Source organism: Oncorhynchus mykiss, chromosome 17, assembly GCF_013265735.2.
Source record: "Oncorhynchus mykiss isolate Arlee chromosome 17, USDA_OmykA_1.1, whole genome shotgun sequence".
Classification (NCBI taxonomy): Eukaryota; Metazoa; Chordata; class Actinopteri; order Salmoniformes; family Salmonidae; genus Oncorhynchus; species Oncorhynchus mykiss.
Window position 1 is genome coordinate 53,172,119 of NC_048581.1, and position 24,410 is coordinate 53,196,528.

A 24,410-nucleotide genomic window follows, 5' to 3' on the forward strand; every position below is an offset into this window, starting at 1 on the left:
GCCACTCCTGCATTGTCTTGGCTGTGTGCTTAGGGTTGTTGTCCTGTTGAAAACTGAACCTTCGCCCCACAGTCTGAGGTCCTGAGCGCTCTGGAGCAGGTTTTCATCAAGGATCTCTCTGTACTTTACTTTGTTCATCTTTCCCTCGATCCTGACTAGTCTCCCAGTCCCTGCCGCTGAAGCACACCCCCACAGCATGATGTTGCCACAACCATGCTTCACCATCGTGATGGTGCCAGTTTTACCCCAGATGTGACGTTAGGCAAACAGGCCAAAAAAGTTCAATCTGGGTTTCATCAGACCAGAGAATCTTGTTTCCCATGGTCTGAGAGTCTTTAGGTGCCTTTTGGTATCTCCAAGCCGGCTGACATGTGCCTTTTACTAAGGAGTGGCTTCCGTATGGTCATTCTACCATAAAGGCCTGATTGCTGGAGTGCTACAGAGATGGTTGTCCTTCTGGAAGAATATCCCCTCTCCACAGAGGAACTCTGGAGCTCTTTTAGAGTAACCATTGGGTTCTTGGTCACCTCCCTGACCAAGGCCCTTCTCCCCACGAATGCTCAGTTTTGCCGGGTGGCCAGCTCTAGGAAGAGTCTTGGTGGTTCCAAACATTTTCCATTTAAGAATGATGGAGGCCACTGTTTTTCTGGGGACGTTCAATGCTGCAGAAATGTTTTGGTACCCTTCCAAAGATCTGTGCCTTGACACAATCCTGTCTCGGAGCTCTACGAACAATTCCTTCATCCTCATGGCTTGGTTTTTGCTCTGACATGCATTGTCAACTGTGTGACCTTATATAGACAGGTGTGCGCCTTTCCAAATCATGTCCAATCAATTGAATTTACCACAGGTAAACTCCAATCAAGTTGTAGAAACATCTCAAAGATGATCAATTGAAACAGAATGCACCTGAGCTCAATTTCGAGTCTCCTAGCAAAGGGTCTGAATACTTATGTAAATAAGGTATTTCAGTTTATTTACTTTTTATAAATGTGCAAACATTTATAAAAACCTGTTTTCACTTCGTCATTATGGGTTATTGTGTGTAGATTGATGAGGAAAATGGTTTTATTTCATACATTTTAGAATAAGGCTGTAACGTAACATTGCATATCATAAACATGTCATAAATAATCATGTCATCCCTCCAGGACCATCAGTTTAAGTAGTGATTATAAGGTGCACACATGCATAACAGAAATATAAATATATCTGTTTAAAGATCCTTCTCTGCCACAGGCCCAGTGCTGGAGGAACAGGGTGATAAATGTGGATCTATGTAGCCGAATGGTGCTCACAGGGACAACACAACTCCCTACTCTAGCACAGAATCCTCCATAACACACATCCAAAACTACTCCCTGTAGCTACCAGTCAGAGGGAGTGAGGGAAAGAGGGAGATAGTCAAATAGAAATGGAAGGAGTTGGATTAAAAGCTACATTTGGGAAATAGGGAAGGAGTTAGAGAGAAGGGAGAAGAGTTGGGACAGAGAGAGATTGAGAATCAATCAAAGAGGAAGAGAGAGTTACTGTTAAATAATACATCTCTACTGCCACAGTCCAGTTGGTTTGACCTCTCTAATGATATTGATCAGTGTAGAGCATAGAGTTCGAACCTTAGAGAGGATGTATGGTTAGAATTTGTGGCACAAGCGGTCAGCCATCTTGCCTGGGGACATAGTTGTATCTCTATGAAGTAGAAGAGGACTCACCGGAATAAGCCCAGTAGGAGTTTCCTCCTGTGGCCCTCCTCTCCCTCACCCCGCCCCCCATGCTCCCATGGTGCTCCTCTCCTACTGACCCCGACTGGCCACCCTGTAGAGCTAAGGAACACAGAAACAGAGGTTAGATAGAATGTTTAGCATAAGTATTTGAAACACTACATTTATATATACACTTTACAAAAATATAAATGCAACATGTAAAGTGTTGGTGAAAATGTTTCATGAGCAGAAATGAAAGATCCCAGAAATGTTTCATGTACACAATAAAGGTATTTCTCTCAGATTTTGTGCACACATTTGTTTACATCCCTTTTAGTAATCATTCTTACTTTGCCAAGATAATCCATACACTTGACAGGTGTGTCATATCAAGAAGCTGATTAAACAGCATGATCATTACACAGGTGCATATAGTGGTGGGGACAAAAGGACATTCTAAAATGTGCAGTTTTGTCACACAACGACACAATGCCACTGATGTGCAATTGGCATGCTGACTACAGGAATGTCCACCAGAGCTGTTCACAGAGAATCAAATGTTCATTTCTCTACCATAAGCCGCCTCCAACATCATTTTAGAGAATTTGGCAGTACGTCCAAGCGACCATACAAGCAAAGAAGTTCTTCACAAACTGTCAGAAACCATCTCAGGGAACTCATCTGCGTGCTTGTTTTCCTCACCAGGGTCTTGGCATGACTGCAGTTCGGAGTCGTAACGGATTTCAGTGGGCAAACGCTTACCTTCGATGGCCCCTGGCATGCTGGAGAAGTGTGCTTTTCACGGATGAATCCCGGTTTCAACTGTTCCCGGGCAGATGGCAGACAGCATGTATGGTGTCGTGTGGGCGAGTGATTTGCTGATGTCAAAGTTGTGAACAGAGTGCCCCATGGTGGTGTTGGGGTTATGGTATGGGCAGGCATAAGCTTTGGACAACAAGCACAATTGCATTTTATCGATAGCAATTTGAAAGCTCAGAGACACCGTGATGAGATCCTGAGGCCCATCGTCGTGCTATCATCCGCTGCCATCACCTCATGTTTCAGCATGATAATGCACGGCCCCATGTCGCAAGGATCTGTACACAATTCTGAAAATGCCCCAGTTCTTCCATGGCCTGTATACTCACAAGACATGTCACCCATTGAGCATGTTTGGGATGCAAATATCCAGCAACTTCGCACAGCCATTGAAGGAGGAGTGGACAATATTGCATAGGCCACAATCAACAGCATGATCAATTCCACACGAAGAAGATGTGCCGCGTGACGCAAATGGTGGTCACACAAGACACTGACTTGATCGACGCACCTACCTTTTTTTAACATATCTGTGACCAACAGATGCATATTTATAATCCCAGTCATGTGAAATCCATAAATTAGGGTCTAATGAATTTATTTCAACTAACTGATTTCCTTATATGAGTTGTAACTCAGCAAAATCTTAAATGTTGTATGTTGCATTTATATTTTTTGTTCAGTGTAAATATACACTGAGTGCATAAAACATTATGAACACATGCTCCTTCCATGACATAGACTGATCAGGTGAATCCAGGTGAAAGCTATAATTCCAATTGATGTCACTTGTTAAATCCACTTCAATCAGTGTAGATTAAGGGGACAGTTTAACCTATCGACAGGTTAAAGAAGGATTTTTAAGCCATAGATTGTGCATGTGTGCCATTCAGAGGGTGAATGGGCAAGACAAAAAAATGTAAGTGCCATGCGCACCGGTTTGTGTCAAGAACTGCAACGCTTCTGGGTTTTTCATGCTCAACAGTTTCTTGTGTGTATCAAGAACCCAAAGGACATCCAGCCAACATGAAACAAATGTGAGAAGCATTGGAGTCAACAAGGGCCAGCATCCCCGTGGAACACTTTCGACACCTTGTTGAGTCCATGCCCCAATAAATTGAGGCTGTACTGAGGGCAAAAGGGTGGGCAACTCAATTTTAGAAAAATGTTCTTAATGGGTTTTTTACACTCAGTGTAGGTGGACAATGACATTGAATACCCCAAATAAGGATTTTACCGTCTAATATTTGCTTGAAGAAAGTCATATGGTAGTTTTGCGGAATACATTATATCAACCAGTCTTTCAGAACAACTAGTTTTCATTAAAAAAAATATATAATCATTCTAACAGCAAAGCAAAGTAATAAAATACTAAAGTGTTCCAGGTCTTTGTATGTTTAACTCTAGGGACAGATGTTGCCGTCTCAGACCGCTGAGTAGGACCTAGGACAGTCTGGGAACACATCGAAGCGATGAAGAGAATGAATAAAGAAAGGAACGATTCTATGAACTTCTAACAGCACAACTTTGAAGAGTGGAAATTTAGATGGGTGTGGGTGGGATAACTCCTGAGAGATCAAAGGTTTTTTTTTTTGGGGGGGGGGGGGGGTTGTGGTGCAACAGAACATGGGTAGGATAGTGTACTTCTTGTATATCATCCACTGACACAAAGATGAATCAAAACAAACTGGAAACAATAGAACACTATGAAAACAATTGGGGAAACCAGGCCTAGTAGTCATAGCTGACTTTGAAAAGGCTTTTGATAAAGTACGACTGGAATTAATATATGAATGCCTGGAATATTTCAATTTTGGAGAATCTCTTAAAGTGGGTTAAAGTTATGTATAGTATCCCAAGGTGTACTAATTCTCAGAAAGTATTAAACTGTCAAGAGGAGTAAAACAAGGTTGTCCACTATCGACATATCAATTTATTATGACAATCGAAATGTTAGCTATTAAAATCAGATTCAACGATAATATCAGATAACAAAAAAATACAACATTTACATTTCCGTGTAGGTTACCAATAAAATGTTCTGACGGTAAAGTGGACATACTCAGTATTTATGACCCGAAAGGAAGAAATTCTCACTAAAATACATTTTTTATAGAAAGTCAACAAAAATAGATAAGATCTTGCTACCATGGAAAGGAAAATACCAATTTATTTGTTGAAAAATCACCCTGATTAACTCTTTGGTCATATCCCAGTTCACCTATTTGCTTATGGCCATGCCTACAGCTAACGACCTGTTTTTTAAATTATATGAGCAAAAAATATTCCATTTTATTTGGAATGGCAAGCCAGACAAAATTAAAACGGGCCTACCTAATTCGGAGGGCAGAAATTCTTACATTTTAAAGCATTACACTTTTCACTAAAGCCTTCAGTCATACAAAAGCTATACATAAATCCAAACTCTAGCAGATTAGTAAGAATGTCTCACCCCATATTCAAGAATGGTCTTTTTCCCTTTATTCAGATTGCAACCTCTCACTTTTGGTCATTTGAAAATCTCCAAAATATCACTATTTTTAAACAAGGCATAGAAAGTTGGTTGCAATTTCAGTTTAATCTACCAGAAAAAAACAATAAATATTACAACAAGTGTTATGGTTAAACTCAAATACACTAATTAATAATAAAACATTTTTGTAAAAATGTGAAACAAAACAGCACAGTTGAAAAGAATATGGCAAATAGAAATCAAAACCAGATGGTCTTCAAAGATAAATAGAAGGGGTTAAGGGTAGCTGAAGATAAGTAATGTAAAATATACTGTGTCTGTAAAATGTATACAGTATGTATAAACTGGAAGTAGAAGCCTAAATGGTGTTGTCCATTAGTTTACTCCAATTAGGGGAGGGGTGGTAGGGTTAAGGGGAAATAATAAAGGAAAATATATATTTTTTAAATGACCAGTTAAAAGTTTGGACACACCTACTCATTCAAGAGTTTTCTTTATTTTTTACTACTTCTACATTGTAGAATAATAGTGAAGACAAAACTATGAAAGAAGACATTTGGAATCATGTAGTAACCAAAAAAAGTGTTTAACAAATCAAAATACATTTTAGATTTTACATTCTTCAAAGAAAGCGACCCTTTGCATTGATGACAGCTTTGTAAACTCTTGGCATTATCTCAACCAGCTTCATGAGGAATTATTTTCCAACAGTCTTGAAGGAGTTACCAGATATGCTGAGCTTTTGTTGGCTGCTTTTCCTTCACTCTGCAGTCCTACTCACAGCAAACCTTTGGTTTGAGGTCTGGTGATCGTGGGAGGCCAGGTCATCTGATGCAGCACTTCATCACTCTCCTTCTTGGTCAAATTGCCCTTACACAGCCCGGAGATGTGTTTGAGGTCATTGTCCTGTTGAAAAACAAATGATAGTCCCACTAAACGCAAACCAGATGCGATGGCGTATCGCTGCAGAATGATGTGGTAGCCATGCTTGTTAAGTGTGCCTTGAATTCTAAATAAATAACAGACAGTGTCACCAGCAAAGCACCATCACACCTCATCCTCCATGCTTCACGGTGGGAACCACACATGCGGAAATCATCCGTTCAACTACTCGAGTCTCACAAAGACACGGCGGTTGGAACCAAAAATCTAAAAGGACAGATTTGCACCGCTCTAATGTCCATTGCTCGTGTTTCTTGGCCAAAGCAAATCTCTTCTTATTGGTGTCTGTAGTAGTGGTTTCTTTCCAGCAATTTGACCATGAAGGCCTGATTAACGCAGTCTCCTCTGAACAGTTGATGTTGAGATGTGTCTATTAGATGAACTCTGTGAAGCATTTATTTGGGTCGCAATCTGAGGGGAACTTGTCCTCTGCAGCAGAGGTAAGTCTGGATCTTCCTTTCCTATGGCGGTCCTCATGAGAGCCAGATTCATCATAGCGCTTGATAGTTTTTGCAACTGCACTTGAAGAAACTTTCCAAGTTCTTTATAATGTTCCGCATTGCCTGACCTTCATGTCTTAAAGTAATGATGGACGGTTGTTTCTCTTCGCATTTTTTAGCTGTTCTTGCCATAATATGGACTTGGTCTTTTACTAAATAGGGCTATCTTCTGTATACGTCCCCTACCTTGTCACAACACAACTGATTGGCTCAAATGTATTAAGAAAAGAAATTCCACAAATTAACTTTTAACAAGGCCCATCTGTTAATTGAAATGGACTCTAGATGACTACCTCATGAAGCTGGTTGAGAGAATGCCAAGAGTGTGCAAAGCTGTCATCAAGGCAAAGGGTGCTATTTGAAGAATCTCAAATATAAATATATTTTGATTTGTTTAACACTTTTTTGGTCACTACATGATTCCGTATGTCTTATTTCAGAGTTGTGATGTCTTCACTATTATTCTACATTGTATAAAATAGTAAAATAAATAAAAACTCTTGAATGATAGGTGTGTCCAAACGTGTGACTGGTACTGTACAGTTATTTAAAAAAATATATGGGGAATTGGAAATTATGCAGACAATTACATTGATTGAAGCCAGATTGTATTTGCAATACTAAAGATGATCCACCCCCTAAATAATATTTAAAAAAACATTAATCAAACAATATCTACTGTATGCACTTCTTCTGTCACTCCTAGAGCTATGACGATAAATCCATACCCATAATTTATGTTTTTTGTCCATATCGCCCAGCTCAAATCAATTCCCTTTCATCAAGCAACACTGTTTTGCCCTCCATCTTGTAGTGATGGAGGGAAAGTAAGATGGAGAGAGAGTTCAGTCTGGGGGTATACGGCCAGAGACCTGAAGTTTGATTGGCTCACAGACCATACCAGCAGCAGCAGGAGAAGACCACCCCCCCCCATGAGACCCCATACCCTGTACCCACACCCCAGGTGTCATCATCGCTGCAAACACTGTAATCATTTTTACTCCTCATCGCCTCCTGTGTGGACCATCTAACCTACAGTATGTGTCTCGGCCTTAATCAGAAGTAATGAACACCACCATCCGGGTTGATCCAGGGGGGAAGTGAAACAACAACAGGAATGGTTTCACTGAAATCCCTCAGATACGCTAAGCCCGCTCTCACACACACTCACCATCCATCAACTCCATTCAGACGCTGCCTGGCATCCCTGAACAAACTATATTCTGGAAATTGATGAAGAGGCTGCACTGTACACAGACATATGAACGACAATTTGGACATATCCAAATTGTAAAAAATGAGTCCTGCTATAGGATGGAGTGAAAAAGCTTGTTTAGGGAGTTCCTGAGTAATGTTCATTCATTACACCCACTTACGGCTGAGTGAGTCACACACACATAGGTACATTTAGTTGAGCAGTTGTGTTAGCTGCAGTCTGCAGGAGAGAGACGCTGTACCCCAACATGCAGAGCCCAGAGACGCTGGGTTCTGCTGGCGTATGCTGTGAATTTGCACCTCAGGAGGTGGTAGCTACAGAGCCTGCAAAATGGTAACAGATTGACGCTGAGACTAAGATCTTTCCATTTAAACGTATGCCAAACAAAAACCATTGATTACAAAGTTAACCAAACAAGGACTACTTTTAACAATTTCCACAGAAAATTTGACAAAAACACATTTCCTAGAGAAGACCAGTGGTGATCTAAAGTTTGGTAACAGAATAATGGTAAAATCTCTCTCCATTCTTTATGTGACCACGTTTTCCAAAAAGTCTTAAATATCAACTCCGATTTAAGATTCAAAGATGTCTGCAGAAAGAATGGGGTGTCAGCTACTGTATGATATGACAGCTTGAGTTTGAAAAAATATATTTTGGAACCACAGTAAGTGAAGTGGACTAACACCAGGTAACAGAACGATGGTAACAGAATGGCATCATGGGTCCCAGATCTGTACTATACAGAAATTCATAATTATGAACATCCTTCTCTTCATTCTTTATATGTATCCTGAATAGGTACCCAAAGGAAGAAAAATGTAATATCCTCCTTTGCATGTTTGTTCTAAACACGGGCTATTATGCTAATGCGCTCCGGCCCCAAACAAGAACAAATTTGGTTGGTCCGGACCAGACCAAATCTGTACCAATGATAGACATCTAAGTTTCAGAAGTTTGAACAGTACAGCATAGCACAGTAAAGTACAGTACAGCAGAGTAGGATAGAACTGAATAAAGTAGAGTATAGTTCAGTACAGTTCAGTAAATTATACCGTACTCTACTCTAGTGTGCTCTACTATACTGTATTGTACAAAACTCTACTGTACAGTAGGGATGAATATTTTCCAGGAATCTACCAAGTTTCAATACCGGGAATAATTCATATTTATCTCAAGAGTCCAGGGAAATAAAGCAAAAATAGGAAGTTCTCTGTCACAACTTCTACAATGGTGAGTGGAGGAGTCAAGCGCAGAGAGCAGGTAATTCAGTTTGTGGATATTTTATTCCATAGACTGTGGAGCCACGACATGCAAAACACCAGGGCGCATGAAACAACCCGTCCCAAAATACAACGAACTAAACTGTCCGGAAAAAATACTCTTTACACTCATACACCAGATAACAGAAAACAGGCCCGCACAAATACCCAGCGGGCCTAGTGCCCTTAAATAGCCTACAAACAAACACTAACTCAAAACAGGTGTACCCAATTACCCAATAAACAGAAACAAACGGAAAGGGAATCGATGGCAGCTAATAGTCCGGCGGCGACGACGACCGCCGAGCGCCGCCTGAACAGGAAGAGGCACCATCTTCGGCGAGATTCGTGACATTCTCATTTAAAGTGTTTAAAACCAGGATATGGTCACTATGCCACAAGTGTCACAATGTAAAGAGATCAGAGCAAATTAAACAGATTTTTAGTAATGTAGTATATAGTGAATTGTGCGTAGGCCTATCAAATGTGTGACTGTCTGAAGAGTCAGGGAACCTTCTTTTAAAGGCTATACTGTAGGGGTTTCCTGTAGTAGTTTTTAACTGTATTCGGGTCGTGTGTGCAGTCCGGCAGTGTCCATTACGTGTGTGCTTCGAATTTATGGTGACCTTGTGTGAAGTAAATACACTAGACTAAAGGCTTCCATGCGACAACCTGTTTGGATAATGTGCTATTACATGTTGTGTATTTTGACTTCATTAGTGCCGACATTTTGAACTTTTTTTTGTAATTTAATATATATTTTGGGGGAGAAAAAGGAATAGTGTGTTCCCGGGACAGTTTCGGGATCCCGGTTACCCATGTTAATCCCTACTGTACAGTACTAGAGGTATAACGATTTACCGATACGCATCGGTCCCTGGGTCAAATGTCCAACCCTTTTCACTTGTGGGATTTTGCATTTATGGATAAGGCTAAATTGAATTGTTTCTTACAGAAGAAATATGAAACGCATAAGCATGGTAGCATCACAACACTGAAGTGTAAAGGGCCTCCAATTTTTTAAATGGACTGTATCGTTACATTTAACACCTGGGCCCTGTTTCAGTAATAGTGAATCAGACCGTCTTTTTGAGTACGTGATAATCTACCATTTTTATAATTAAAAAATCAAAAAAGGTTTGGTATGCCATCCAGCCCTGGAGTTTCCCCAGTCTTAAAGGCTTTAATTGCATCAAGAAGTTCCTCCTCTGTAATTTGGCCTTCACATGAGTCTTTCTGTACTTTCTTGACAGGTAAATATTTATAGTTACGTAATATTTAGCTAATGAGTTTCCTAATATCTATTGAATATTTAGCTTCTTTGGCTACACAACTCTAGCCTCTCTCTTCTAGCTATTCTGGAGCACAATTGGCTTTCCGGACACAAGACTCTCCGCTATTCCTCTTCTCGTAAAATCCCAGGAAAAACTATAGGCTACAAAATCTCTAGGAGATCTTTTTTTTAATATACTAGGCCTAATATGCTTTTCGTGCAGAGAAGCAGGCTTGCTCTTGCTAATTGCTGAATGTAAAATAGGCCTAGACCAAATGAACCTTCGCTCCAGTCTGAGGTCCCTGGCCGCCAGTGATGATGACATTGTTGCACTGATGTATTAAATGGTTGCACAGGACAGACATTGATGAGCACAGTGAAAAAGAAGATCCAAACAAATTGACATCCATTAGAAAAATGGAAATCACTTGCAAACCACTTGAGCAAGGAAGCAAGCAATGACATGATGGAAAAGATGTGCAGGCTAAACAACGTGTGCTGTTGAATATCTAGATGTAATTTAAATAGGAGTTTCTATATTATATATTTTTTCATTAGGCTACATGTAGCCTACATTGAACTATTATTTGCAGTTGTCACTATGACAATGAACACACCCTGAAGCACTGAATGGTCTGTGTTACCACCTTATTAACAGGCCTACAGCGTGCAGTACAATGCTTTGATCAGTTGATTGACAGGTTCAGGCTACTGTAGAACGATAAACATTCCTCTAGTGTGGATGCTCGCCAACGTTTTAGAGTTATGTATAATGTATCGTTATAGTTATTGTCCTTGGCCCTTAACGTTTAAATTGGTAAATATTCCCTGCTATTTGGTTTTAATTACCATTTTGGAGGGGGAAGGTTATTTGTTTTTTCCCCTTTCAAACGCTCGAGGAGGGCAGGTAAAAAATATATAGAGAGGGCAATCCATTTTAATTTCAAAGATGTGCGATTACCTCCAGGTATCCCTCAATATAAATAACGTTCACTCCCTAAGCTCCCAGTGACAATTCTCATCTGGCTATACTTGCAGATAGGGGCTTACATTAGATTTTACCATCAGCAATAGTTTTAGTACTTTTGCTTTAAACAATAAGTGTATTATGGTAATTTTTTGATATACAGGGTAAAGTTGACAATTTCATAACGAAAACAGCAACCATTTGTGAGCCCCACTGCATGGTCGAAGAGGGCGGAGAATAGAAGCTCACTTCCAGACAGGACTGAAATACAAAGTTGGGCTATTTATTCAGTGACTATGTCATAACAAAATTGTTGTTAACTAGTAAGTGATGGGGATTTCAGATCAAAAGTGGGGAGGACAAAAAGCCTACATTTGCATAGCCTTATATGGCTCAGCTTCAGGTGCTTACATACACCATGGAAATATTTACACAGAAATCAGTTCAGAGAGGACCAGGTCATGAGCTCCATCAGCAACCAATTTTAATTTAGAATGGGAAAATAATGTGTTTAAGCAACAACGGTCAGTACATCTAATCTTATCAAATTGAACCGAAACGCATCGATTCGTTCCTCTAATCAAACCAGATCACACCGAATCGTATTAAACTAAACGGTATCGTTCCTGTATCGTATCGGAGCCCATGTATCTAGATACGTATCAAATCGTCTTGAAAAGGGAAAGATGCACATCCCTAATACAGCACTGTACTGACCTATACTATACTCTACTTTACTGTGCTGTACTGGACTAGACTGTCCAAACTAGAGGTCGACCGATTAATCGGAATGAACTATTAATTAGGGTCAATTTCAAGTTTTCATAACAATCGGAAATCCGTATTTTTGGACGCCGATTTCGCCGATTTAAATAATTATACATTTTTTACAACTTTATTTAACTAGGCAAGTCAGTTAAGAACACATTCTTAGTTTCAATGACAGCCTAGGAACGGTGGGTTAACTGCCTTGTTCAGGGACAGAACGACAGATTTTTACCCTGTCAGCTCAGGGATTCAATCTTGCAACCTTACGGTTAACTAGTCCAACGCTCTAACCACCTGCCTCACGAGGAGCCTGCCTCACGAGGAGCCTGCCTCACGAGGAGCCTGCCTCACGAGGAGTCTGCCTCACGAGGAGTCTGCCTCACGAGGAGTCTGCCTCACGAGGTGACTGCCTCACGAGGTGACTGCCTCACGAGGTGACTGCCTCACGAGGTGACTGCCTGTTACGCGAATGCAGTAAGAAGCCAAGGTAAATTGCTAGCTAGCATTAAACTTATCTTATAAAAAACAATCAATCAATCAATCATAATTACTAGTTATAACTACACATGGTTGATGATACTAGTTTATCTAGCGTGTCCTGCGTTGCATATAATCGATGCGGTGCGCCTTCGCGAAAAAGGACTGTCGTTGCTCCAACGTGTACCTAACCATAAACATCAATGCCTTTCTTAAAATCAATACACAAAGTATATATTTTTAAACCTGCATATTTAGCTAAAAGAAAGGTTAGCAGGCAATACTAACCAGGTGAAATTGTGTCACTTCTCTTGCGTTCATTGCATGCAGTGTCAGGGTATATGCAACAGTTTGGGCCGCCTGGCTCATTGCGAACTAATTTGCCAGAGTTTTACATAATTATGACATAACATTGAAGGTTGTGCAATGTAACAGCAATACTTAGACTTAGGGATGCCATCCGTTAGATAAAATACGGAACAGTTACGTATTTCACAGAAAGAAAAACTGTTTTGTTTTGGACCATATTAATGATCCAAGGCTCGTATTTCTGTGTGTTATTATGTTATAATTAAGTCTATGATTTGATAGAACAGTCTGACTGAGCGGTGGTAGGCACCAGCAGGCTTGTAAGCATTCATTCAAACAGCACTTTCGTGCATTGTGCCAGCAGCTCTTCGCAATGCTTCAAGCCTTGCGCTTGTTTATGACTTCAAGCCTATCAACTCCCGAGATTAGGCTGGTGTAACCGATGCGAAATGGCTAGCTAGTTAGCGGGGTGAGCGGCGTTGAAAAATCATAGATCGGTCGACCTCTAGTCCAAACTCGTGAAACAGACGTCTATAATTGGTTCCGTTTTGAACTGACCAAATTTCAAACCACTTTTCAACGTCCATGGATGTCTGGTGTCGGCGGTGCTCAGTGGGTGAGAGGGCTGGTTAGAGTCATGGAAAGAGAGGGGGCTCATGGGTAGCTGTCAGTAAGAGCCGGGAGAGGTGACATTAACTAGAGAGAGGAGAGGAGACAGGAAGAGAAAGAGAGAGGGGGAGGGGTTGTCCAGACCATTTTCACACTATTGCTTTGACCACCAAGTGACAGAAAGATATAGAAAACCGTTATGAGCGGAACATAACAGTATGCCAGCGGAAGGGAGGACCGTAGCAAGTGAATACTAAAAACTCCCATTGTAGCCAATACAGTGGCAGACCTTGTGTTATAGATTTGTTTTGTCATTGTGGTAACATAATAACATGTTTTAATCAGTTAATATATCATAAACCAAATTATTACCAGTAAAAACATGAATTGGTAGGTCCACCTTCACAACTGTGAACGTTCATTACCCTCCCTCATGAAGGAGAGAAATGTGAAAAATCGGAAAATGTGGATTTTTGTTCAACAAGGGATTTTGTCAGTCTGTGACCAAGAGGAAGTGGCCTTGTTTCAATGCTATGAAATTATTTAGTATTTTTTCATGTTTAGAGCTCTAAACCCGGCTGAGAATATCACAGCGAGATGCAACCACAAATTCGCTAGACTGTCACCTTTCACATGCCGTCTCCCAGACTCCGCTGCTCAGAGTGAGCGCAAATCAATTCTTTGTCTGGATAAGACAGAAAATGTGGCACATCACTCCCTATGCAAATGTGGGGTCTGAAAACTGACACTCTAAGACAACTCTGCTGGGTGAGTGGAAGTGGAGAGCAGACAGATGGGGCTTTCTGGCACTATAAGGCACTGGACCCTACGATGTTCACAGAGCACTTTGTACACCAATACGTCAGTTGAAACCGGTCCAGAACCACGCAGAGACGAGCCACAGGGGAAGCTGTCAGTCCCTGCCTTTCAAAGACTAGCCACACAGGTACTGTACAGCCAGCCGTAAGATTACTACATCTCGTCTCCAACTCGCCTCAATCGCCTCATATTAACAGTTCCCTCAGTGAGAGCATGGCCTCTGTCTGTAAGATAATTGTTTTCTATCAGCAGTGAAATATTGACTATTTTCTCTGAAAGACTTCCCTGGGTGTGTGTTTCTGTGTTTTAAGCTCTCGGACTACTCTCTCCCTCAGCTCAGTTTAGTACTACAGTAGTAGGTGGGCAATATCATCATTCCTCCACGTTACAGTGAATCACTCATCAACATTTAATACACTCATCCATCCTCGCCTGCAACCTTAAATGCGCCAACCTTACTCCAATCAACAGATAACAAAGATCAGCGAAGCCAACACATCAGGGTGAAACGTGGTGGTAAACATTTCCGTCTGCCAAGAACATTTAATGGTAAAATAACAACACCACCCGTTCCACTACTACATGGCAGGCTATGAAGGCTACCCAGGACAGGGTTGTGTAAGTCAAATCAAATCAAATGTGATTGGTCACATACACATGGTTAGCAGATGTTAATGGGAGTGTAGCAAAATGCTTGTGGTTCTAGGTCCGACCATGCAGTATTATCTAACAAGTAATCTAATAATTTCACAAGTAATCTAACAATTTCACAGAGCGCTTTGTGTAACCATGCCTACTGATTGAGAATACCCGCACCTCTCCAGTATTGCGTCATTGGGGAGGAGGGGTAACTTTTGCCTGAGGAGTCAGAGGGGGATTCCTTATTATTATTCTACAGCTACCTCGAGAGTGACTCATAGCTTTAGCTTGGCTAAAGGGAAAGGATGGTACATGCACGCACACACAAACGCATGTACACACACACACACACACACACACACACACACACACACACACACACACACACACACACACACACACACACACACACACACACACACACACACACACACACACACACACACACACCACAGCTGCCTCTTGTCTGCCCAGCTCAGCTCTTACTGATAGTTGCATCATTAGAAGTGGGATTAATTAAGGCACCTCCCCAAGTTGATTCATTCTCTCCTCAGATAGTCTCTGCTCTCTGCTCATTAGCTTCAGGTGGTGCACTATTCTGTTATCATCAAAAAGGTATCACTAGCACCACAACACCACAATCATTTAGTTCAAATTCAATAAATGATCTCGGGAAAGTCAATGATGATATAGGAATAACATTTCTAGCAGCGGGGGAAAAGGATGCTGTACAAGGACTGAGAAGCTCAGTTCTGGTAACTTTAAAACAAGACATTACTCTAAAATTGGGGGGGAAATTATGCTGAAACAATTTAAAATATAAAAATCCTTACACATATTCCACCTCCAGCTACCAAAAAATCTGGGTTTAAAATGGTGCAGTTTACACAAATATAAGAGATGAGAAATAAATAAAGTGGGAATGGAAAGCCGGGATCCCCCTCTTTTTAACAAAGGCTATTAAACCTGCTGTTTGTCACACGATTGCAACAATGGCAGTGCATTGACTGTTCATCAGATTGCATTTTTCCGTGTTTTCCAAAAGTGCATGGAGTAACCAGCCAAATAGAAAAAGTAGCCAGCCAGGTGGTTGGGACTTTGAGGGAAGGCGGTAGATTGTAATCTAGTCAGAATAACTATTCTAGTCTACTCTTTCAATTGAATTTTTTGTGGCAAAAACTAAATCTAATCTGCTCTTTCAGTTTAGTTTATTGTGGCAAAAATCTAAGAAAAAAAGGTTGTGTTCTGTGAAGTAAACATGGATTCCCTGTTGAGACACAATATAGAATTGCAGGGAAATGGTTTTAAAAATGCTAAACGTTCAGGGGGAGGAGCCCCAGATGCCCCACCAATTTGTGCACCCCCACTTTTATACAAAGTCAGGGGCTCATTAATAGACCTACAGGTATGACTGAAGAATGAAACAGGTGTTAAACATGGGCTTTGCTACACAGAAACTACTCCGTTGTCAACACTTTAAAGAGCAACTGCCTTAAAAAAGCAACGAATCACTTTGAAAACAGCCTATGGGAAATCGATATGACTCGAAAACAGTTATTCTTGTCTCAAAATTGACCACAAAGTGTAAAAAGGATCATTTTGGTCAAAGTCAGTCTGGTCTGAAACGGTGTTTGGAACATCCGCATGTCACAACTGATAAATGAAGGTTGGGTTTTGATTTGAAGTTGTCCATTTGCCCACTAACATGGGGTGAACAGCTGTGGTGATTGCTTTCTATCCAAAAGCACAGACAGTGGGACAGACCTGCCAAGCAGCTCTGACTTTGTTTAAATAAGACAATGCATTGCACATTTTTTGACTTAAGAAATACTGCACCTTAGTCAGATTTGCGCAACTAAAAAAATCTTCGGCAAAAACTTCAAAATTAATGACAGATTTCTTGAGTTATCTTTGATTCATTCTGGGGATTTTGAGGAGGTGACCCACGCTTTTGTGTCGACAGTTCTTTATTTAATTTACTTCACCTTTATTTAACCAGGTAGTCCAGTTGAGAACAAGTTCTCACTTACAACTGCGTCCTGGCCAAGATAAAGCAAAGCAGTGGGAACAAAAACAACAACACAGTTACACATAAACAAAAGTACAGTCAATAACACAATAGACAAATCTATCTACAGTGTGTGTGAATGTAGAAGAATAGGGAGGTAAAGGCAGTAAATAGGTCATGGATGCGAGATATGCTATTTACAGATTGGCTGTGTACAGGTACAGTGATTGTTAAGCTGCTATGACAGCTGATGCTTAAAGTTAGAGAGGGAGATATAAGACTCCAGCTTCAGTGATTTTGCAATTCGTTCCAGTAGAGAACTGGAAGGAAAAGCGGCCAAAGGAAGTGTTGGCTTTGGGGGTGACCAGTGAAATATACCTGCTGGAGCGCGTGCTATGGGTGGGTGTTGCTATGGTGACCAGTGAGCTGAGAAAAGGTGGGGCTTTACCTAGCATAGACTTATAGATGACCTGGAGCCAGTGGGTTTGGCGACGAATATGTAGTGAGGGCCAGCCAACGAGAGCATACAGGTCGCAGTGGTGGGTAGTATATGGGGCTTTGGTGACAAAACAGATGGCACTGTGATAGACCACATCCATTTTGCTGAGTAGAGTGTTGGGGCCAATTTATAAATGACATTGCCGAAGGATCGGTAGGATAGTCAGTTTTACGAGGATATGTTTGGCAGCATGAGTGAAGGATTCTTTGTTGTGAAATAGGAAACCGATTCTAGATTTAATTTTGGATTGGAGATGCTTAATGTGAGTCTGGAGTTTACAGTCTAACCAGACACCTAGGTAGTTGTCCACATATTCTAAGTCAGAACCGTCCAAAGTCGTGATGCTAGTTGGGTGTGAGGATGCGGGGCAGCAATCGGTTGAAGAGCATGCACTTTGACAGTGTCTCATGGGGGACAAACATTAACCAAGTGCAGAATCGGTCAGTAAACACACATCCAAGACTGAAGTCTATTTGATCTAATGAGCAACAGAAAATAACACATGCACCAATCTGAGTGGCTCTTTAATCAAATAAATAGGCCTATATCAATATGTTTAATAATACCAAATATCATGACATTAGCTTTTATAACCTTCAATCTGTTATCAGTTCAAAAAGGGCTGTTTTATGGTGAACAAACCCATCATTAGGCTGCACTGTCACTTTAGCGGTCACCGAATCCTTGGAAAAATAAAAACAAGATTTTTGGTTAGACAGCTTTTATAAACTAGTCAACATTGCTGCTTGGTTGCCAATCAAAGCACAGTAAATAGCCTATGTGCCTGGCTGGCTATAGCAGGCCTATGAAATGCGAAAGAAAATAAATGAAAGTGCAATAAAAAAAGAAGTGGATTTCAACTCATCGTCACTCCTTGCATTACATGGCAGTAGGAAGCTCTCTCGTCCATTTATATGCAGATGATACAATCTTATACTCAGCTGGCCCCTCCCCGGAATTTATGTTAAACGCTCTACAACAAAGCTTTCTTAGTGTCCAACAAGCTTTCTCTTCCCCTTAACCTTGTTCTGAACACCTCCAAAACAAAGGTCATGTGGTTTGGTAAGAAGAATGCCCCTCTCCCCACAGGTGTGATTGCTACCTCTGAGGGTTTAGAGCTTGAGGTAGTCACCTCATACAAGTACTTGGGTGTATGGCTAGACGGTACACTGTCCTTCACAAGCTGCACAAGCTGCAGGCTGAAGTTAAATCTAGACTTTGTTTCCTGTATCGTAATCGCTCCTCTTTCACACCAGCTGCCAAACTAACCCTGATTCAGATGACCATCCTACCCATGCTAGATTACGGAGATATAATTTATAGATCAGCAGGTAAGGGTGCTCTCGAGTAGCTAGATGTTCTTCACCATTCGGCCATCAAATTTGCCACCAATGCTCCTTATAGGACACATCACTGCACTCTATACTCTTCTGTAAACTGGTTATCTCTGTATACCTGCCGCAAGACCCACTGGTTGATGCTTATTTATAAAACCCTATAAGGCCTCACTCCCCCCATCTGAGATATCTACTGCAGCCCTCATCGTCCACATACAACACCTGTTCTACCAGTCACATTCTGTTAAAGGTCCCCAAAGCACACACATTCCTGGGCCACTAGTATTTTCAGTTCGCTGCAGCTGGCGACTGGAACGAGCTGCAGCAAACACTCAAACTGGACAGTTTTATCTCAATCTCTTCATTTAAAAAGTCAAATCATGGGACACTCTTACTGACAGTCGTGGCTGGTTTGCGTGATGTATTGTTGTCTCTACCTTCCTGCCCTTTGTGCTGTTGTCTGTGCCCAATCATGTTTGTACCATGTTTTGTTGCTGCTACCATGTTGTGTTGTTGTCATGTTGTGTTTCTACCATGCTGTGTTGTCATGTGTTGCTGCCTTTCTATGTTGTTGTTAATGTAGTGTTTTCTTGTCACTCTTGTCGTGATGTGTGTTTTGTCCTATGTTTATATGTTTTTATTTTTTTACTTGATTTATTGTTTAATCCCAGCCCAGTCTTTTGCCTTGCGGTAGGCCGTCATTGTTAATAAGAATTTGTTCTGAATAACTGACTTGCCTAGTTAAATAAAGGTTCAATAAAAATAAAATAAATAAATAAACATGGGATGTGTAAATTCACTCACAGGAGATGAAGAACCAATATGCTCTCCCTCCTCCGTGACAAGAAATTTAACGGCAGCAAATCAGAGAGCACAACAATAATACAGGTACAGAGAGGCAGGACAGACAGCAGACTGTGTCCCTGTCATCGCTCGCTTTGTGACTGACAGGCGCCTGTCCTATCAATAGATCACTAGAAGATGTGTATCTAGCGGGAGAAGGCTATATAGACCTTTCTGACTAGTGAATTGAAACTTTTAAATGAAAGGAAGCCTTGTTAAATAATTAAGTGGAAAAAGTAGAAGGCTGACAATGAGTCTCTTATCGGCAATTTAGCTGACGGCCCGGCGCTTATGGAAAACACAGCTATGGCACTCGTGACTTGAATGCGCCTCAAGAGGAATATTTATCTCGCATTGAACACACAACAACAAGCCAAATAGGAAAATAGATAAACTATTCTAATATGATTTTTCTATTCATTACTCATTTTCGTTGCAAAGGAAAAGTAAACATGAACTATTCTAGCATCTTTAAAGTCTGTTCCAGCGTCTTTATAAAATATATACTTTTGGGCGTGGCGGCAATGATTTTGCGTGGCACTGCGCCACATAAATTACTGCAGCGGAAACACAAAATAATTCATGACCAATGTTTAGTTTACATCAATGAGCATATGAAAGGTATATTTTCTTCACTCTGCGGTCCAACTCATCCCAAAACATCACAATTGGGTTGAGGTCGGGTGATTGTGGAGGCCAGGTCATCTGATGCAGCACACTATCGCTCTCCTTCTTGGTCAAATAGCCCGTAGACACAGCCTGGAGGTGTGTTGGGTCAGTGTCCTGTTGAAAATTAAATAATAGTCCTACTAAACGCAAACCTGATGGGATGGTGTATCACTGCAGAATGCTGTGGTAGACATGCTGGTTAAGTGTGCCTTGAATTCTAAATAAATCACTGACAGTGTCACCAGCAAAGCACCCTCGCACCATCACACCTCCTCCTCCATGCTTCACGGTGGGAAACACACATGAGGAGATCATCCGTTCACCTACTCTGTGTCTCACAAAGACACAGTGGTTGGAACCAAAAATCTCAAATTTGGACTCATCAGACCAAAGGACAGATGTCCACCTGTCTAATGTCCATTGCTCGTGTTTCTTGGCCCAAGCCAGTCTCTTCTTCAACATCTTACAGTTGATGCTGAGATGTGTCTATACTTGAACTATGAGAAGCATGTATTTGGGCTGCAATATGAGAGAGATAGCAAGAGACCGAAAGAAATCGCAGAGATAATGGTAAAGAGAGTGAGGGATCGTCTGTGTGGAAGGATGGCATGCAGGCCAAGCAGCAGCAGTGTAACTACTAGTAGGCAACAGGCAGGCAGACAGTGGAACAGAACAGGAGGGTTCCTCCCAGTCAGCCATTGATCAGAGAGCAGAGCAGAAGAGACAGCACCATGTCAACAGTTTACACTCATCCTTGTCAGCCTCAGTCGGAGTCGGGAGGGAGTCCCCTGTGGCTCTAGGATTAGAGCAGCCAGCTGAAGTCATAGATCAGAGCAGTGCAGACAACAACACAGGGCTCAGGGCTTAGGCCTAGGGAAGCCTGGGTAGGGCAAGCACTCACAGGCCCTAAACCTTTATAAACCTACTTCAATACCCCTTACTTACACAGGGCTCGGGTTTATAGGACTGGAAAAGCGTGGTAGAGCATACCTAGGCCCTAAACTTTTATACACCAGAAACAGTACTTACCTATTTTTGGTTTGCACATTTGTCACATCATGCCACTGTTATGAACTTTCTAAAGACATCTCACACCCTAACTACACCGGCCACATTGTGTGCGCGAGCGATGCAAAACAATTTAACGTGTACATGTTATTCAATAATTTCAACTACACTAATTGATGAGAAGCAGCCTTCTGCAAGTCCCGTCTCCATCTTCTCATTGGTTTTAACTACCATACAAACCAAGGTGGGTACTTGGTTGATCAACAAGGAAAGATTAATCAAAGATAGTATTAAATCAGTTAACTAGGTTTACTCTTGTATGTACTGACCTCGCCTTCTGGATGATAGCGGGGTGAACAGGCAGTGGCTCAGTTAGTTGTTGTCCTTGATGATCTTTATGGCCTTCCTGTGACATCGGGTGGTGTAGGTGTCCTGGAGGGCAGGTAGTTTTCCCCCGTTGATACGTTGTGCAGACCTCACTACCCTCTGGAGAGCCTTACGGTTGTGGGCGGAGCAGTTGCCGTACCAGGTGGTGATACAGCCCGACAGGATGCTCTCGATTGTGCATCTGTAAAAGTTTGTGAGTGCTTTTGGTGACAAACCAAATTTCTTCAGCCTCCTGAGGTTGAAGAGGCGCTGCTGCGCCTTCTTCACCCCGCTGTCTGTGTGGGTGGACCAATTCAGTTTGTCCGTGATGTGTACGCCGAGGAACCTAAAACTTACTACCCTCTCAACTACTGTCCCGTCGATGTGGATAGGGGGGTGCTCCCTCTGTTGGTTCCTGAAGTCCACGATCATCTCCTTTGTTTTGTTGACATTAAGGGTGAGGTTATTTTCCTGACACCACATTCCGAGGGCCCTCACCTCCTCCCTGTAGGCCGTCTCGTTGTTGTTGGTAATCAAGCCTACCACTGTAGTGTCGTCTGCAAACTTGATGATTGAGTTGGAGGCGTGCATGGCCAAGCAGTTGTGGGTGAACAGGGAGTACAGGAGAGGGCTCAGAACACACCCTTGTGGGGCCCCAGTGTTGAGGATCAGCGGAATGGAGATGTTGTAACCTACCCTCACCACCTGGGGGCGGCCAGTCAGGAAGTCCAGTACCCAGTTGCACAGGGCGGGGTTGAGACCCAGGGTCTCGAGCTTGATTATGAGTTTGGAGGGTACTATTGTGTTAAATGCTGAGCTGTAGTCGATGAACAGCATTCTCACATAGGTATTCCTCTTGTCCAGATGGGTTAGGGCAGTGTGCAGTGTGGTTGCAATTGCGTAGTCTGTAAACCTCTTTGGGCGGTATGCGAATTGGAGATGGTCTAGGGTGTCAGGTAGGGTGGAGGTGATATGGTCCTTGACTAGTCTCTCAAAGCACTTCGTGATGACGGAAGTGAGTGCTTCGGGGCGTTAGTCGTTTAGCTCAGGTACCTTGGCTTTCTTGGGAACAGGAACAATGGTGGCCCCCTTGAAGCATGTGGGAACAGCAGACTGGGATAAGGATTGATTGAATATGTCCGTAAACACACCAGCCAGCTGGTCTGCGCATGCTCTGAGAACGCGGCTGGGGATGCCGTCTGGGCCTGCAGCCTTGCGAGGGTTAACACGTTTACATTTTTTACTCACGTCGGCTGCAGTGAAGGAGAGTCCACAGGTTTGGGTAGCCGGCCGTGTCAGTGGCACTGTATTGTCCTCAAAGCGAGCAAAGAAGTTATTTAGTCTGTCTGGGAGCAAGACATCCTGGTCCGTGACGAGGCTGGTTTTCTTTTTGTAATCCGTGATTGACTGTAGACCCTGCTACATATCTCGTGTCTGAGCCGTTGAATTGCGACTCTACTTTGTCTCTATACTGACGCTTAGCTTGTTTGATTGACTTGCGGAGGGAATAGCTACACTGTTTGTATTCGGTCATGTTTCCGGTCACCTTGCCCTGGTTAAAAGCAGTGGTTCGCGCTTTCAGTTTTGCGCGAATGCTGCCATCAATCCACGGTTTCTGGTTTGGGAATGTTTTAATAGTTGCTGTGGGTACGACATCGCTGATGCACTTGCTAGCTTGCAACAGCTTGCTGTCCATGAATGTTACGTCCTGCCCCAGATTAATATAATTGATTTTCAATTTGTTTTGGTATTTTAATAAAATGCGTATCATGATCATGTCTGGTGTGCGGATAGTCTGATCAGGGTATCAGCCATAGTGGCTCCCAAAGGTCGAGTGGTGCCCTGTCATTCTAAACTAATTATTGATTTTTCTAAATTACTCCATAGTGGCTAAGAAATATAATGGCATTACTAATGTAGGCAAATAATTATTAGGAAACAACTGTCATAATTTTGATGTCATCAAATGTACTTTAAAGATATGGCAATGTTGCCATTAGCTAGCAAAGTTTGTCAAAAATAGCTAGCAATGCTAATGTTAGCAAGCTAGAATCCGGTGCGCTACCCTCAATGTTAGCTGCATCTGTTGTCAATCTGACAACACCACAATGATGACAAATGGTTTCCCTACTGATTATTTGGCTCGTTTTGAAAGGATTATAATGGAATTTATAAAAAATCTTCATCAGCGCCAACTGGGAATGCTTAGAGTAGAACCAAATACGGTACAGAAACTACTCCTTCAATAGATATCCCTGATCACACTTGTAGGCGATGTTAGCTAGCATAGCTCATGCGCTGAAACACGTAAATCGGCTCTAACAGTCGAGTCATGCCAAACAGAGCATGTGCAGGCCATTAAATAAACAAACATAAAAGCGGGTCAGTTTGTCACTTCCACAAGGTTTTAATAATGACAGGTTCAGTAACTTAAGATGTTGGCTCGAATCTAGATTTTGCCTTTAGAATCCGAGAAAATGAACAACTAAAAAGACACATTTTCACTTCTCCCATTGACTTGCCAAAACTCAAACGGGCTGGTCTGTCGAATCTGCTTTGCTGCGCGTTCCCGAGAAGTATTGCGATGTTGCAACTCAGTTTGAAAACTCTGTGGTAGTAAGTTCAGTTGGGCACCAGTTCAAAAGAGAATCTTCATAACAATATTGTGACAACGTGCAACCCATTAAAACACAACTACTTCTGAAAAAAACTTAACTTCTAAACACTTGTGAAAACCAAAGAGCATCTCGCACATGCACTCATTATTTTTCTCCTATTCCCCGAACCATATCTCCAACTAGCCCTTTCTACTTCCACCTCCACACTGTTCTCCCCGTTGACCTCAGTATTAAAAAACAAGCAGTGTCACCCTGGAGAGAAGCACAAATATCTCTGTAAAGCCAC

General features: G+C 41.8%; 1 protein-coding gene across 1 annotated transcript in view; it reads right to left on the reverse strand.

Moving 5' to 3' along the window:
- The window catches only part of LOC110494079 (receptor-type tyrosine-protein phosphatase gamma), a 272,591-nt gene that overhangs the window by 196,972 nt on the left and 51,209 nt on the right, over nt 1-24,410 (reverse strand). The window contains exon 2 of the mRNA XM_036950121.1: nt 1,713-1,823. Within this exon, the coding sequence (XP_036806016.1) occupies nt 1,713-1,823 (111 nt within the window). The remainder of the gene's footprint in view (nt 1-1,712; nt 1,824-24,410) is intronic.